The sequence below is a fragment of the Mustela lutreola genome, chromosome 2 (assembly GCF_030435805.1).
Source record: "Mustela lutreola isolate mMusLut2 chromosome 2, mMusLut2.pri, whole genome shotgun sequence".
Lineage (NCBI taxonomy): Eukaryota > Metazoa > Chordata > Mammalia > Carnivora > Mustelidae > Mustela > Mustela lutreola.
In genome coordinates, this window is record NC_081291.1 from 49,742,073 (window position 1) to 49,757,110 (window position 15,038).

General features: G+C 38.2%; 1 protein-coding gene across 2 annotated transcripts in view; it reads left to right on the top strand.

Moving 5' to 3' along the window:
• Window positions 1-15,038, top strand: part of GRM7 (glutamate metabotropic receptor 7) — an 891,796-nt gene that overhangs the window by 541,022 nt on the left and 335,736 nt on the right. For both annotated transcript variants that reach the window (XM_059161568.1, XM_059161569.1), the window contains exon 5: window positions 3,676-3,816. In XM_059161568.1, coding sequence (XP_059017551.1) covers window positions 3,676-3,816 — 141 coding nt within the window. The remainder of the gene's footprint in view (window positions 1-3,675; window positions 3,817-15,038) is intronic.

The following is a 15,038-nucleotide window of genomic DNA, read 5'->3' on the forward strand; positions in this document are numbered from 1 at the left end:
GCTCAAGGTCATACAGGTAGAAAATCAGAATGTTAGAGTCAGACCCACATTGTGTGTCTCTGATGTCTATATTCACCAGTACACTATGTGGCTTCCATACAAAAAAGCCAAACTGTTGAGGTTTTCAGGACACCACTCAAAAGCAAATGTATGCTACATTCTACTACTTGACTGAGAGCTCTGAGTTTTCCCCTCAGAGCCCATAGGACCTTCAGAGGAGGTAGTGAAGACACAAGGCTAGTTCAGGTTATCTTTTCAGCAACACTAAGACATGCAGCTAGATTGAAATGCCAGGCTGGAGAGCCCAGAATGGTGACAGGACATACAGGTGAGGAACAACTTTGGAGGCTGCAAAGGGACCCAGAGAAACAATGCTTAGGGATATATAGACACAGGGAGCACACCAGGAAAATTCACCAGCAATTAAGGCAGCATGTTCTACCTCCCCAGGCCATCTGCAGGCTATAAGACAGTAAGGCAAAGCTCCTGCCATACTGAGCCGGGTACTGAGCAAATGTCACAACTACAGAAGCAAAGCAAAGACCCTCTCATCTGAACCAGACATGTATTTGAGGGTGAAAATACTAAGATCTCACAAATTAGGCTGGAACTGTTCAAGTCCCATCTGCTGAAGTTCAGGATTTGTTCTAGAATCCTGCTTCTCAAAGTACGGGCAGTATAAGGATCATGAGGAGCTAGTTAAAATGCAGGATTTGAGAGGGCACGGATTGCATGGAGCACTGGGTGTGGTGCAAAAACAATGAATACTGTTATGCTGAAAATAAATTTTAAAAAAATTCAACAACAACAACAACAAATGCAGCATTTGCCCTGGAGCATTTGCTTCTTAAAGTGTAGGCAGCTTGAGCATCACCTGGGGCTTGTTAAAAATGCAGTGTATTTAGCCCCACCCAAGACCTCCTCCACCCAAATCTGCATCTGAGGAGATATTCCGGAAGTCCATATATACATGCATTTGGGAAGCAAGAGCAGTTTTCAACTTAGAGATGCTGGTAGCCAGCGGGCTAGTCGGAGGAGGAAGAGGAGGAAGCTAAGCACCAGCTATTTGTGTGAGTGTAAAGGAGAGAGGTTGTGGCTCAGGGTTTCTGTTCCTTTTCTGCGTTGTGCTGTGGTGCATACAGACAGCTTTAATTGTGCTTGCTTTTTTTTCCAGAAGTCTGTTTGTTCTTGCTCAGATGAGAGGGAAGTTCTGACTGCTGCTTTGTGTTCTTTTTCTTCTGTTTTAAATGTTCCACAGTCCCCTACTTGCACGTTAGCCACAATACTAGTCCTTCTTTCCTCAACTGGCTTTTGCATTTCCAGTAGACACAGGATGGAGAGAAGCACTTTGAAGTGGCAGACATTTTCAGTGATGAGGTTTCCTTTAAAGACTTTTTTTTTTTTTTTTCTGAGTTGGGAAAGGGATATACCCTTGCTACAATCTGAGCCATTTTAGTAGTTCCTGTTCTGAGGCTGGTTGGGGATTTAGACCTGTGGCAGAAGAGTTTACTTTTGAAACTTGGACATGTTCTGTCGAGTGTGCTTCTTCATGAAGGGTGTGTTGTTTGGGTATTGCACAGAGAGAATTATGGTGCTGTGATACAGAAGGAGAGTTTCAGTCTTCCAGCTACTTAAAAAACTAGCTCTAGTGTTACTGACTTAATGAACAGCCACCATTGTGCAACTGGAGCTGGTCTCAGCTAAGTGGTTCTTCTACCGCCGTCTGCTGGAGGGCTGCAATCTCCAAAAAAGTTCGGCTGAGACAAGCTGGGCTTTTGCCACATGACCTACCATCCTGCTGTCAAATGTCTTAGAGCACTGCCCGCTGGATTCCAAGAAAGAGAATTCCACAACAAGCCACGATGAGGCCAGGGCTTCCCAGCCTTTGCCTGCATCACACCTGTCTATGTCCCACAGAAAAGGGAAGGTGTGTATGGGTATGAAGCCCTGGAAGCAGGTCTAGTCAGGGGTCATTGTCATAATCTACCACTGTTGATTAGTTGGGTTTTGGGGGAGGGGAAGGTGGGAGGGGGGAACACAGGGCAAAATGGTGAAAGAAATGAAAGCTCTGTTACCAGTCACCATGTGTGCACGCATGTATGTATATACATGACTGAAGGCATACATTTAGTGTCTTGGGAAACATTGGGGACTCGTGTATTTCCCCCAGAGATTTTCCTTTATTGAAGAATATTGTGTTGTTCTACTTTATAGTCATCTGGAGGCAGGACTGTGGGAGAACAGTGAGGCAGGAAGACTTCCAGCCAGATAGCTTAATCAGTATTGATAATGGAATGGAATCACATACTCTAGCCAGATTACTTTCAGATCATTTAAGGTAGTGAGATAAAAGGACAGTTGGCCAGCATGTACTGATAAGAGCCTAGAAAATGAAATAAGAGATGCAAAATACTTTATTTTCTCTAAAATATTATATAATCTCTTGTGCTTTATGTTTTTTGGTTTGTTTTACTGTCTCATTTACTTTAGATTTTCCATTTATAGTAGGTTTTATATATGTCAGGCCATGAATTTGGTGTTGGCCACTTAGTAATGAGTATAGTTAACCTGATATGGTCCTATTATGGAGTTGAGAGTCTGGAACTATTATTATTATTTCTTAATGACCTTAAAATGAGAAAACTGAGTAATTTAAATAACAGTTACTCAGTTTTCTCAAGTCCATCTCCTGTTATTGTTGACCCTGAACTCTGTAAGTTTCCAAGGTCTTCTCCCCATCCTAAACAAGGTACTGAGAAGAAAGGAGGTAGGGTAGTCTTCATTTCTACAGAAAGATGAAAGGATGATGAGGGAAGCTTGCACTTGCTCAAGTTCCCCTGACTTAGGAAGTGAGTGGAGCTGGCCCCCCAGCCCACCTCGTGTTACCGGATCCTATCTGATTCTCCTAAGACCTTGTGGCTCCATTGGAGCATTTGAGGCTGCATTCCTAAAGAGGTAACAAGAGATTTCCTGGGGACCTGGCCTTTCGAGTTTCTGCTCCTCACATACGCCATGGCACTCAGTGAGCAGCACTGAGCTTTCTGTGAGACTCCTATTTATTTCTGGCCTTTTAAAAAGCTTCCATTTTGATTAGGATATCAATGACACAATGGAGCGTTATTAAATGAAAGAAGGTGTTAAATGGATATTTACAGGTCAGTAGCTCACAGAGTCCCAGATAACTGCATGGCTTAGTGGTTGACTTTGGGCATGCTTCTATTTCATCTGAGCCTCATTTCCTTATTGGCGATGTGGGAATGATAGTGGTTGCTGTACTGGTTGTTGAGGTGAATAAAAGAATCTTTGTGAAGCAGAAAATCTTATCTATAGTAAGCACTGAAATTATCAATTATCTTGGTGAGAAGGAAGAAGACATTTTGTCCCGGGTCTAGCATCACTGGAGATGCAAGACATATTGTGATCATCATGTCCTCTCTAAGGTCACTGTGACTGTGTCATTTGTAGGTCACATCTCTGCCTGATAGATTGAAATAGGGATTTAGCCATAGGTTAGTCCTGGAATATTTTTCTTCTTCTTCTTCTTCTTTTTTTTTTAATTGACACAAAAGAGCATACAGTCTACTAAAACAAAGAAAACCCATCACTGGTATTTCTATTTCTAAATATCCCAGCAGTACCCCACAAGCAATGACCTTTTCATTTAACTCTGTTTAGGGTTTGATGCCTATTTTACGTCCCGCACACTTGAAAACAACAGAAGAAATGTATGGTTTGCTGAATACTGGGAGGAAAACTTCAACTGCAAGTTGACGATTAGTGGGTCAAAGAAAGAAGACACAGATCGCAAATGCACAGGTAATTACATTCCAGTTGTTCTTCTCCTGGTACTCTACGTGGCCAGCATTGAAATGTCTGCATAGCTGACAGAAGGAAGCTTGGTTGGAGACAAATTGAAAAAGTAAATTGAATTTTACTAGATTGTTCAGAAAATGGAACGGGAGCATAAGTCCTGCAGGACAAGAGTAGAACAGACAAAATTGTATTCTTTTCTGCCTGTCCATCTAACAGTAATTGACATTTTCATTGATTCTTCAAATTCAAAAGGGTCATGTTGCTTTGAATGCTCTCAGTGATAAATATTAGTTCATGTTTTAGCCAGGAGTATGAAGTCATTTTCACATAAACAAAAATCCAGCAAATCCCTCTCAGCACCGGATTTAACTGTTATCATAGACCATACTGTGTATTTGATTAAAGAAACAAAATACTTGGGTTTAGAGTGATGAGAGTTTCAATAATTTCCATAATATCCAAGTTAATGTGTCTGCTGCTATTTAAAATATGCTTAAAAATACTTACGGGTGCACCTGACTTGCTCAGTCAATAGAGCATGTGATTCTTGATATTGGGATCATGAGTTTGAGCCCCACGTTGGGCTTAGAGTTTACCTAAAAAACAAACAAACAAACCCAAACAAACAAAAAACCATAAGCAGCCTCATAGTAAATTTTCATAATAATTCCAAATTAAAAAACATGTATGTATGCTATGCATATGTATGTACATGTATGAAGTAGTCAGAGGATAAACATTCACTGGTGCATTCACAAATATTTATTGAGCAACTCCTTCTTCTACACAATACTAGGCACCATGCTCTGATGGTAAGCAAGTCAGTAAAGACCTAGCTTTCATGCTTCTCAGAGGACAATGGAAGAAAATCGACATTATTCCTGTGAGCTCCCCATGAATACATAATTATAAACTGTAATAAGTGTTCTGAGGGATATATGGGCATATAACCAAGAAATTTCACTTATATTGAAGGCAGAAGCTGTCTCAAAAGACCTCCTTGAGGAAGAAGTAGGCACTGGTTAGTTAGGTAGAGGGAAGGACAGATAGGAGAATTTCTCATGGAGGAATAACATGACAAAAGGCTGGAAGCAGGAGAAATAATGGTACCTCTGTGGACAGAAAAAGTAGCATTACCTGACTGAAGTACAGTGAATAGGATGAGTATGTCCGCTAAGGCTGCTAGTATAGAGATGTGGACAAGGAGTAAGCCATGTGTGGGGACATACATGGAATTTGGTCTTTACCCTAAGCATACTGGAACTAGGAGTGGGGGTGGGGGTGGTTACAGAAGCATGTGACATGTTCTACCATCTTATCATCTACTCCTATATTATATAGCAATACCCCAATTTCATACTTCAGTAACTTTTATCATTTGTAGCGATGACCTTGAAATACCACAAAACCCCAAAATGTTATTCTAGATTGATCTACAATGATCTAGAATTGTCTAGAATGATCTAGAGAATGCACTCATGTTAGGTATACTGTTGCTTAGTTTATATTTGCAGTATGGGTCTTTGAATATTGGCCATCCAAATATGGTAGATTGAACCATTTGACAAACACCTATTAATGAGGAATAATGCATGCAAACCATGGTCCTAAAAAAAAAAGGAATGGTATGAAGATGGATTTTCCTCAAAGTGTTTTTGTGAAGGAGAGATAGGATAGGAACAGAGGTATGAGAAAAAATAATGATGCAAAATCAATGTTACCTAATTAGATAAACAACTCAGTAAATTACAATTCCACATGAACTATATTCTTAATGCCATGGTATACAGCAACAGTGTTTTCAGAAATATAATCTTTAGGGATGCCTAGATGGCTTAGTCATTAAGCATTTGCCTTTGGCTCAGCTCATGATCCCAGGTTCCTGGGAATGACTCCCTCATCAGGTTCCCTGGTCAGCGGAAGCCTGCTTCTCCCTCTCCTACTCCCCATGCTTCTGTTCCCTCTCTCCCTGTGTCTCTGTCAAATAAATAAATAAATAAATTCTTTAAAAAAAATACGATCTTTATAATATTGAAGGGAGGAAAAAATTATTTCAATGTTGACTAGACTGTGTGAAACAAAATTCTCAAGAGGAAACTGAAAAAAATGAGTTTGACATCTGCATAATTTGTCTGTATGACAAACATCCAGGTACACTAGAAGTAACTATATGTTTAATGATAGAAGTTTTTTGGTTCCTTCTGACATTTTGTATTCTGTAGAGTCAGGAAGGTAGGATGGATCGTTTTGTGGCCATTAGGATTATTCTAAGGCCAAACCCCACACTTTCAATGTTTTAACAACACTGTTCTATCTGTAGTGACATTTTTATGTTGATCGTCAGGAATTCAGGTTCATAAAAATAAGCTCATGATCAAAATCATTATCAAAAAAATCTCACTCATTCCATGTAAAATATCTGATCACATTTACTAAATTCTGTGACCCAAAATTATTTGAATACTGTCTCTGCTCTCTTTTCTTCCTTACCACTTTAGCAGTTGTAAGATGTGCTGTATTGAGTGGAGATAAGTATTACTACTCTCATTGTGTCTCTTATTCCTGTTACTGAATATGAGTACATGAGTGGTCATGTGGGTTTTTTTTTTGTTTTTGTTTTTGTTTTGTTTTTTTGTACCACCTTTCCCCAAATCCAGTGAATCCTGTATTCTGCTTTGGAAGTATTCACAAATTACTGTTTAAAAATTGTGACCTTTAGAAACAGTTGACCTTTGAACAACATGGGTTGGGACTGCACGGGTCCACTTAAATAGACTTTTCCCATAAATACAGTACTATAAATGTGTTATCTTCTAACTTTCTTAATATTTTCTTTAGAATACTTTGTAGAATACAGTATGTAATGCCTATAGCATACAAAATATGTATTCATTAATATGTCACTGGTAAGGCCTCCTTGCATCAGTAGGCTATTTATAAAGTTTTGGGGGTATCAAAAGTCACAGGTGGACATTTGACTATGCAGGGGGTTGACAATACTAACCACCCACATTGTTGAAGAGTCAACTTGGCAGTGGAATAATCAGAGAAAAAGCATGCTGAGATTTGCTAGACTAGAGGGAAAGAAGAGATGGAGAGAGATGGGACCAATCTTATTGTATTGATAAGAATTCTTGAAACCATGGTGGACAATAAGTTTTAATGATGGAAAAGAGTGGATGGGAGAGGGAAGTGTTGATAAGCTTAAGGATGTAGCTGATAAAAGGGAAAGATGCTTTGGGAATGAGATTCTGAAAATAGAAATAATAGTCACATTGGAAAGAAATACCCTTATGAATCAGGCTAAGAAGTCTGGCATTGCAGACAGTTTGGCTCTAGACAGCATAGACCGTGGTTGTTCTAAGAACTGCAGACAGCAGCCCAACTTGTAGATCTCCCTCTATGACTGGGTTCTGCTAAAGAATAAGAGAGTCTTAAAATGCTTCTAGGATTTGGGCACAAATTAAAATGCCAACTTGTTTCTCTTTATCTTTTTACATAGTTTCTTTAGCCATAATGAGGTATTTATCATATAGTAACTCCAAGTAGACATTCAATGAGTTATTCACCTGCCCAGACAACTTTGAAGATGAGGAGTGGGTCCCATACTAGTTGAAGAGAGCAGATTTCTACAGTCAGGGAAAAGCAGTGAGTTCTGAAAAGCCAAGATGGTAAAAAGTCATGGTAGGAAGAATGATGAAAAACATATTACTATTAAGCTGTGTACTCTTGGTAATTTAACTTGGAGATAGATGTGTCTTAATTATTATAGAAACTTAACCTGAACAACCAGGCAATTCTTATTGTTATAAATGATCCATATGCATTTAAATGCTCCTTCAAACATTTAAATTCCTTCAAACAAGGAAAGCTGCCATAGTCTTCAATATTTTAAGAACATCCAACTTTGCTTGATACCCAGTTCCTAGTTCTCTCAACCTTAAGAGCTAGTCCTTCTTCATCCTACCCTCCCTGGTGATTCCCAGATTTTTATGGATACACACTAAGATTTGCTGGTGACCCATCCTGCTCATGGGTTAGCTTGACTGACATTCCACACAGGGACATGCAGTTAAGTTTTTTGGTGGTTTAAACTTTCACAGAAAACACAAATTCTGAAAGATCCTATGCTGTTTCATAGTAGACTGAGATTTTGTCAGGGACATAGTGCTAGCTACACATACTAATGTCCTTCTAGATACTTCCAGAATACAGTAAGTTCTTCTAGAGAGATTACAGAATAAAGTAAGTCCCTCTCAATACTTCTAGAAGTATACTTGTAGACTATTTGTTGTTTGGGAACAGAAAGGTCAGATGTGATTTTTCTTTTCTGTGCTTCCCCACTCCTACCCCACTAGCTAACTGTGTTTATCCTTAACACTTACCAGTATATTGTTGACACAAAGACCAGTTTAGAATATGATCTTTTGGGGGAATGACACGTTTTTTTGTGTAGATACCAAGGTTAAGGGAATAAGGGAAAGTACCCAGATGGTGATATCCCTGAAAAAGAAATTTGGGGCCAGCCTGGAGTGCAAAAAATCACTCTACCCAAGTGTTTAAGAAACCAGTTTTTGGCATGAAGGAGGCCTGTGTTTATGTTTCAGAGCTATCCCTGAATGGTCCCATGAGAGACTGGATATTATTTAGCTTTTCAAAACCTTTTCTCATATTCGAAACGGGAATAATAAAGCTTTATACCTGAAGTTGTTGTAGGGAGTACATTAGGTAACTTGGCATCTAAAATGATACTGGTATATGAAAGCTCAGCAAGGTGGGACCCTGACTGGCTCAGTCAGTTAAGTGTCTGCCTTCCACTCAGGTCATGATCCCTGGGTCCCAGGATAGAGTCCCACATCGGGCTTCCTGCTCAGTGGGGATTCTTCTCCCTCTCCTCTCTCTCCTTCTCCCCCTACCTATGCATGCTCTCGCTCTCACTCTCGCTGTCTCTCTCTCTCTCTCTCACTCAAATAAATACAATCTTGAAAGAATAAATAAGAAAACTGAGTAATTGTAACAATTACCTGCCATTTGGAGCAGTTGCCTGTGAGGGTTTCATGAAACCTCAAGAAACAGTGCAGTTGCCTGTGAGGGTTTCATGAAGATCCTATGGCCACATGTTAATGCTGTAGAAAATGAGGCTGTATATTAAACTTTTCCTGAAAAACACAGCCAGGGAATTGAATAAGAATGTAAATATGGACAGGAACTTTTCAGTGGGATACAAATTGCACAGTGATATAATGAGATAGCAAAAGTTTACAGACAGGCAGGTAACTTCATGCTGTGATAGAATACGAAGCTCAGGGCTTCAAAAATTTCAGTGCCATAATGTAGAGTATGTGTTCCAGGCATCCCTGGGACTTGGTACATGAGATGTCCATCAAGTCCAACATTTGTGCCATTTTATCTCTGACATCTATATCTTTATGTGGTTGGTAGCATCTCTAAGGTCTTCACTTTCAAGCCCATTTTTTAAATTCAGAAGGATGTTCTGAGAATCTGCATGTGCTTGCCTATTGCAGCCCATAAAAATTATCACTCTGTCATATCTTATGACTTACATAGAACATTTGTCTAACTAACATTACTCTTCTGCCAAATGCCATGTTGTGGATACTGATTCATCAGAGTTACCTCTTTACTGAACAGAAGGAACTCAGCATTTAGAAATCCATCATCCCATGAAGGGACAATTTGACTTTCAAAGATTTGTTTTCCTTTTGAAATGACAGCGGATGAATAAATTGATGACTTTGAAAAAAAGTTATTTTCCATGCTAGTGCTTGCAAGTCCTACAAAAAGCAAATTCAATTTTGATTTGAGTCCCTAATCAATCAGTGGTTATTGTAGAAAGCTATCACAGGCTTAAGAGCATACTCTGGTAAATGATCACATTTTGGGAGAATCCTTAAACTATCTTTTTCTTTACACCTCACTTCTCAAAGCTAATAGTTTAAGTAAAGGTCACTTTCTTGGTGGAGCAAAAAAAAGTTTAAGAAAAGCTGTTAATGAATAAATCATGTATTTCTCAAGTTTTCATTCGTTTCTCATGGGATCCAGGCCCATCAGAGCCTACATAATTTAACAAGTCTATCAAGACAAAGAAGAACACTTGAGTAAGTCAAGTGCTTTGAGAATATATGTGCAGAAAGCATTTGACTATACTAATTAATTTTTCCTGCCATTTTATCTTATTCTGAATTGACCTTTAATTGTTATATAGATGTTCTGTTGCAGCACCTAATATACCCAGCATGATTGAGGAATCCACATCAAAGTGTTACAGGTAAAGTCTAACCCCTTGGTGCTCTGACTTTTTGAAGTCCTTTTGATGAGAAGGAATGTAAAATACCATTTTTATACCCTAGTGCCTTTTTAAATAAAAGTTCAAGGCAGATTAATTACAACTTAGTTTACATATAGCAACCATGATGGAATTCTGTGTTACTAGGTTCTTTGTTGAAATTTGTATTCTGACTTACCTCTAGAAGTCAATAGATTGGTTGACATTTCTCTTGCTACCATCACACTTACGTCTGACCCTACCTTCTTCCTGAATGGCTGATTTCTGTCTATATGGTAAGTGGAACCATGTAAGCCAAATTAATCATTTTTTTAAATTTATTTTTTAAAACAAGTTAAAATTTATTGAGCATTCATTCTAGCTACTTTTTTTCCCATGACCCAGTCACTCTATCACTTCCTCCCTACCCCACAGCAACCCTCAGTTTGTTTCATGAGATTAAGAGTCTCCTGTGGTTTGTCTCCCTCCAGATCACATCTTGTTTCATTTTTTCCTTCCCTACCCCGCTACAACCCCTGCCCTATCAAATTCCTCATATCAGAGAGATCATATGATAATTTCTTTCTCTGATTGACTTATTTTGCTCAGCATAATACCCTCTAGTTCCATCCACGTCATTGCAAATGGCAAGATTTCATTTTCTGATGGCTGCATAGTATTCCATTGTGTATATATGCCACATCTTCTTTATCCATTTATCTGTTGATGAACATCTAGGTTCTTTCCATAGTTTGGCTATTGTGGACATTGCTGTTATAAACACTCGGGTGCATGTGCCCCTTCAGATCACTAAATTTGTATCTTTAGGGTAAATACCCAGTAGTGCGATTGCTGGATCATAGGATAGCTCTATTTTCAACTTTTTGAGGAACCTCCATATTTTAGTCATTCTGACTGGTGTGAGGTGGTATCTCACTATGGTTTTGATGTGTATTTCCCTGATGGAGAGTGATGTTGAGCACTTTTTTATGTGTCTGTTAGCCATCTGAATGTCTTCTTTGCAGAAATGTCTTGTTCATGTTTTCTGCCAATTTCTTTTTTTTTTAAGATTTTATTTATTTATTTGAGAGAGAGAGAATTAAAGAGCATGAGAGGAGAGAGGTCAACTGGAGAAGAAGACTCCCTGCCAAGCAGGGAGTCCGATGTGGGACTCGATCCTGGGGCTCCAGGATCATGACCTGAGCTGAAGGCAGCTGCTTAACCAACTGAGCCACTCAAGTGCCCTTCTGCCTATTTCTTGATTGGATTATTTATTCTTTAGATGTTGAGTATGATAAGTTCTTTACAGATTTTAGGATACTAAACCTTTATCTGATAAGTCATTTGCGAATATCTTCTCCCATTCTATCGGTTGTCTTTTGGTTTTGACTGTTTCCTTGTCTGTGCAAAAGCTTTTGATCTTGATGACATCCCAATAGTTCATTTATGCCCTTGCTTCCAATGCCAATAGTTCATTTTTGCCCTTGATTCCCTTGCCTTTGGTGATGTTTCTAAGAAGAGGTTGCTGTGGCTGAGGTCAAATAGGTTGCTGTCTCTTTTCTCCTCAAGGATTTTGATGGATTCCTCTCTCACATTGAGGTCTTTCATCCATTTGAAGTCTATTTTCGTGGGTTGTGTATGGAAATGTACAGTTTCATTCTTCTGCATGTGGCTGTCCAATTTTCCCAACACCATTTGTTGAAGAGACTGTCTTTTTTCCATTGGACATTCTTTCCTGCTTTGTCCAAGATTAGTTGACCATAGATATGAGGGTCTATTTGTGGGCTCTCTATTCTGTTCCATTGATCTGTGTGTCTGTTTTTGTGCCAGTATCATACTGTCCTGATGGTGACAGCTTTGTAATAGAGCTTTAAGTTGGGAATTGTGATGCCACCAACTTTGGCTTTCTTTTTCAACATTCCTCTGGCTATTTGAGGTCTTTTCTGGTTCCATATAAATTTTAGAATTATTTGTTCCATTTCTTTGGGGAAAAAATGGATGGTATTTTCATAGGGATTGCATTAAATGTGTAGATTGCTTTATGTAGCATAGACAATTTCACAATATTTGTTCTTCCAATCCATGAGCATGGAAATTTTTTCCATTTCTTTGTGTCTTCCTCAATTTATTTCATGAGTACTTTATAGTACTTTATAATACTTTATAGATTCTTTACCTCTTTGTTTTGGTTTATTCCTAGATATCTTGTGTTTTAAGGTGCAATTGCACATGGGATTGACTCCGTAATTTCTGTTTCTTTGTGTCTTTCTGTTGTTGTATAGAAATGCAACTGATTTCTGTGTATTGATCTTATATCCTGACAGTTTACTGAATTCCTGTATGAGTTCTAGAAGTTTTGGAGTGCAGTCTTTGGGGTTTTCCACATAAAGTATCATATTATCTGCAGAGAGTGAGAGTTTGACTTCTTCTTTGCCAATTTGGATGCCTTTTATTTCTTTTTGTTGTTTGATTGCTGAGGCTAGGACTTCAAGTACTACGTTGAATAGCAGTGGTGATAGTGGACATCCCTGCCGTGTTCCTGACCTTAGGGGAAAAGCTCTCAGTTTTTCCCCATTGAGAATGATATTCACTGTGGATTTTTCACAGATGGCTTTGATGGTATTGAGGTATGTATCATCTATCCCTACACTTTGGAAAGTTTTGATCAAGAAAGGATGCTGTACTTTGTCAAATGTTTTTTTTTTCAGCATATATTAAGAGTATCATATGGCTCTTGTTCTTTTATTAATGTATTGTATCAGATTGATTGATTTGTGGTTGTTGAACCACCCTTGCAGCCCAGGAATAAATCCCACTTGGTCATGGTGAATAATCCTTTTAATGTACTGTTGGATCCTATTGGTTGGTATTTTGGTGAGAATTTTTGCATCCATGTTCATCAAGCATATTGGTCTGTAATTCTCCTCTTTGAGGGGATATTTGGTTTTGGGATCAAATAATGCTAGCCTCATTAAATGAATTTGGAAGTTTTCCTTCCATTTCTATTTTTGGGAACTGTTTCAGGAGAATAGGTATTAGTTCTTCTTTAAATGTTTGGTAGAATTCCCCTAGGAAGCCATCTGGCCCTGGGCTCATATTTTTTGGGGAGATTTTTGATGACTGCTTCAATCTCCTTACTGGTTAGGGGTCTGTGCATGTTTTCTATTTCTTCCTTGTTTAGTTTGGTAGTTTATATGTCTCTAGGAATGCATCCATTTCTTGCAGATTGTCAAATCTGGTGGTATATAGTTGCTCATAATATGTTTTTATAATTGTATTTCTTTATTGGTTATGATCTCTCCTATTTCATTTATGATTTTATTAATTTGGGTCCTTTCTCTTTTCTTTTGGAGAAGTCTGGCCAGGGGTTTATCAATCTTATTAATTCTTTCAAAGAATCAGCTCCTAGTTTCATTGGATTTATTCTACTGTTTTTTTGGTTTCTATTTCATTGATTTCTGCTCTAATCTTTATGATTTCTCTTCTCCTACTGGGTTTAGGCTTTCTTTGATTTTCTTTTTGTAGCTCCTTTAGGTATAGTGTTAGGTTGTATACTTGAGACCTTTCTTGTTTCTTGAGAAAGGCTTGTATTGCTTTATATATCCCTCTCAGGATCACCTTTGCTGTGTCCCAAAGATTTTGCACAGTTGTGTTTTCATTTTCATTTGTGTCCATGAATTTTTTTAATTCTTTAATTTCCTGGTTAACCCATTCATTCTTCAGTAGGATGTTCTTTAGCCTCCATGTATTTGAGTTCTTTCCAACTTTGCTCTGGTGGTTGAGTTCTAGTCTCAAAGCATTGTGGTCTGAAAATACGAAGGGAATGATCCCAGTTTTTTGGTACCAGTTGAGACCTGATGACCTGTGACCCAGGTTGTTATCAGTTCTGGAAATTTTCCATGTGCACAAGAGAAGAATTTGTATTCTATTGCCTTGAGATGGAATGATCTGAATATATCTGTGATGTTCATCTGGTCTAGTGTGTCATTTAAAGCCTTTATTTCCTTTTTGATCTTTTGTCTAGATGATCTGTTCATTTCAGTGAGGAGGTTGTTAAAGTCCCCTACTATTATTGTATTATTGTCGATGTTTTTCTTTGATTTTGTTATTAATTGATTTATTTATTTGGCTGCTCCCATGTTAGGGACATAGATACTTAAAATTGTTAGATCTTCTTGTTGGACAGATCCTTTAAGTATGATATCGTGTCTTTCCTCATCTCTTATTATAGTCTTTGGATTAAAATCTAATTGATCTGATATAGAGATTGCCACCCTAGCTTTCTTTGATGTTCATTAGCATGGTAAATTGTTTTCCATTTCCCTCACTTTAAATCTGGAGGTGACTTTGGGTCTAAAATGAGTTTCTTGTAGATAGCATATCAATGGGTCTTGTTTTTAAAATCCATTCTGATACCCTGTGTCTTTTGATTGGGGTATTTAGACCATTTATGTACAGGTAACTATTGAAAGATATAAATTTAGTGCCACTGTATTTCCTGTAAGGTGACTGTTACTGTATATTGTCTCTGTTCCTTTCTGGTCAATTAATTTTAGGCTCTCTTTGCTTAGAGGATCCCTTTCAATATTTTCTGTAGGGCTGATTTGTGTTTGCAAATTCTTTTAATTTTTGTTTGTCCTGGAAGCTTTTTATCTCTCCTATTTTCAATGGCAGCCTAGCTGGATATAGTATTCTTGGCTGCATATTTTTCTCATTTAGTGCTCTGAATATATCATGCCAGTCCTTTCTGGCCTGCCAGGTCTCTGTGGATAGGTGTGCTGTCAATCTAATATTTCTACCATTGTATGTTACAGACCTCTTGCCCTGAGCTGCTTTCAGGATTTTCTCTTTGTCATTAAGATTTGTAAGTTTTACTATTAGATGTTACGATGTGGACCTATTTTTATTGATTTTGAAGGGGCTTCTCTCTGCCTCCTGG